Genomic DNA, 1,667 nt, shown 5'->3' on the forward strand with positions numbered 1-1,667 from the left:
TTTTTGGTTGCAGCCGTCGTTGTTTGGCGGGTCCGGGCTGGGGATTCGAACCCGCCACCTTAGGTGTATGTGGCTGGCGCCCTAGCCGGTTGAGCTATAGGCGCCGAGCCTCTTTCAGGGTATTCTAAAAGGCAGATTTACCAAATTCAATTTATCAATGTTCAACGTTACATACCCACTTCCTTCAAACAGGATTTATATATACATATTAGTTTGACACTATGAAGCCACAGGTATTTAGGTTTTTTACCCCACAAGTTTCAGCTCGGCACCCATAGCTCAGTGGTTTGGACGCCAGCCACATACACTGGGGTTGGCGGGTTCACACTTGGCCAGGGCTTACTACAACAATGACAACTACAAAAAAAAAAAAAGCCAGGCATTGTAGTGGGTACCTGTAGTCCCAGCTACTTGGGAGGCTGAGGCAAGAGAATCGGTTAAGCCCAAGAGTTTGAGGTTGCTGTGAGTTGTGATGCCACAGCATTCTACTGAGGGTGACATAGTGAGACTCTATCTAAAAATTAAAAAAAAAAAAAAAAAAAGGAATATAATTTTCCTAGGGTTGAACCTAATGAAATCAAATATATAGTGAACCATGATGCTAACCTTCAATTTGATGATTTTTTTTTTTTTTTGAGACAGAGCCTCAAGCTATTGCCCTGGGTAGAATGCTGTGGCATCACAGCTCATAGCAACCTCCAACTCCTAGGCTTAAGCGATTCTCTTGCCTCAGCTTCCCAAGTAGCTGGGACTACAGGTGCCTGCCACAATGCCCTGTTATTTTCTGGCTGTAGTTGTCATTGTTGTTTGGCAGGCCTGGGCTAGATTTGAACCCGCTAGCTCTGGTATATGTGGCTGGCACTTTAGCCCCTTGAGCTAAAGGTGCCGAGCCGATTTTTATTTTTTAAACTCTGATTGGCACTGTGAGCTTGACTGGATTAAATTAAAAATGTAACACTAGAAGTCAGCAACAAATTAAGCCATGCTATCTCATGCCCTATACCTTGTTTTTCTCCCGGGATTCCAGGGCATGATTCTCCTCTGAGGCTAGGGAATCAAAAGGATTTATAATTTGACAGTTATGCAGAATATACAGTGTGATCATTTAGCCTGTCTCTTAGGCTCAAAGATCCCACATCTTTGTTCAATATAGAACAAATTACTTCTACTTTATTTATAATGGAAATAGGACACACAAAGGTTAGATAGCTTGCTTAGCATCAGGCAAAAACTGTTAAGGACTGGCCTCCTTCAAGAAGTGGCCTATCCTTTACTTATTATAACAAACCACCGTATCTTTTTAAAAAGTAACATCAAAACATCAGTACCTGGCAGTGTGATGTTAGCAAAAATAGGCTGTCCATCAACATTGAGAGATGGCACAAATAATTCAGTTTGGTTAACCAGAAGCCCATCATATGTCCCTGCATCTCTGAAGAGCCAAAGGTGACCTGTTAAGACAAGCAGAGGCTATTATGGAGCCACACTGGTCTGAATCAGCATACCTATTTTCTCCCTTTCCTTTGACCTATGTGAAATGCTTGTTTTTAAAGTTAAATATCCAGCTTGGAGCCTGTGGCTCAAGTGGCTAAGGCGCCAGCCACATACACCTAAGGTGGTGGGTTCGAATCCAGCCCAGGCCCGCCAAACAACAATGATGGCTGCAA

At 43.1% G+C, this 1,667-nt stretch overlaps 1 protein-coding gene across 2 annotated transcripts in view; it reads right to left on the minus strand.

The window, feature by feature from the left end:
• Positions 1 to 1,667, minus strand: part of VHL (von Hippel-Lindau tumor suppressor) — a 13,731-nt gene that overhangs the window by 2,259 nt on the left and 9,805 nt on the right. Inside the window, exon 2 of one of the 2 annotated variants that reach the window (XM_003785444.3) lies at positions 1,329 to 1,451. The exons of the other annotated variant lie outside the window; for it this stretch is intronic. Within the exon in view, the coding sequence (XP_003785492.1) occupies positions 1,329 to 1,451 (123 nt within the window). The remainder of the gene's footprint in view (positions 1 to 1,328; positions 1,452 to 1,667) is intronic. 2 annotated transcript variants of the gene reach the window in all.

The sequence above is a fragment of the Otolemur garnettii genome, unplaced genomic scaffold (genome assembly GCF_000181295.1).
Source record: "Otolemur garnettii isolate 467f Iridium unplaced genomic scaffold, OtoGar3 scaffold00015, whole genome shotgun sequence".
In the NCBI taxonomy this organism is placed as follows: Eukaryota; Metazoa; Chordata; class Mammalia; order Primates; family Galagidae; genus Otolemur; species Otolemur garnettii.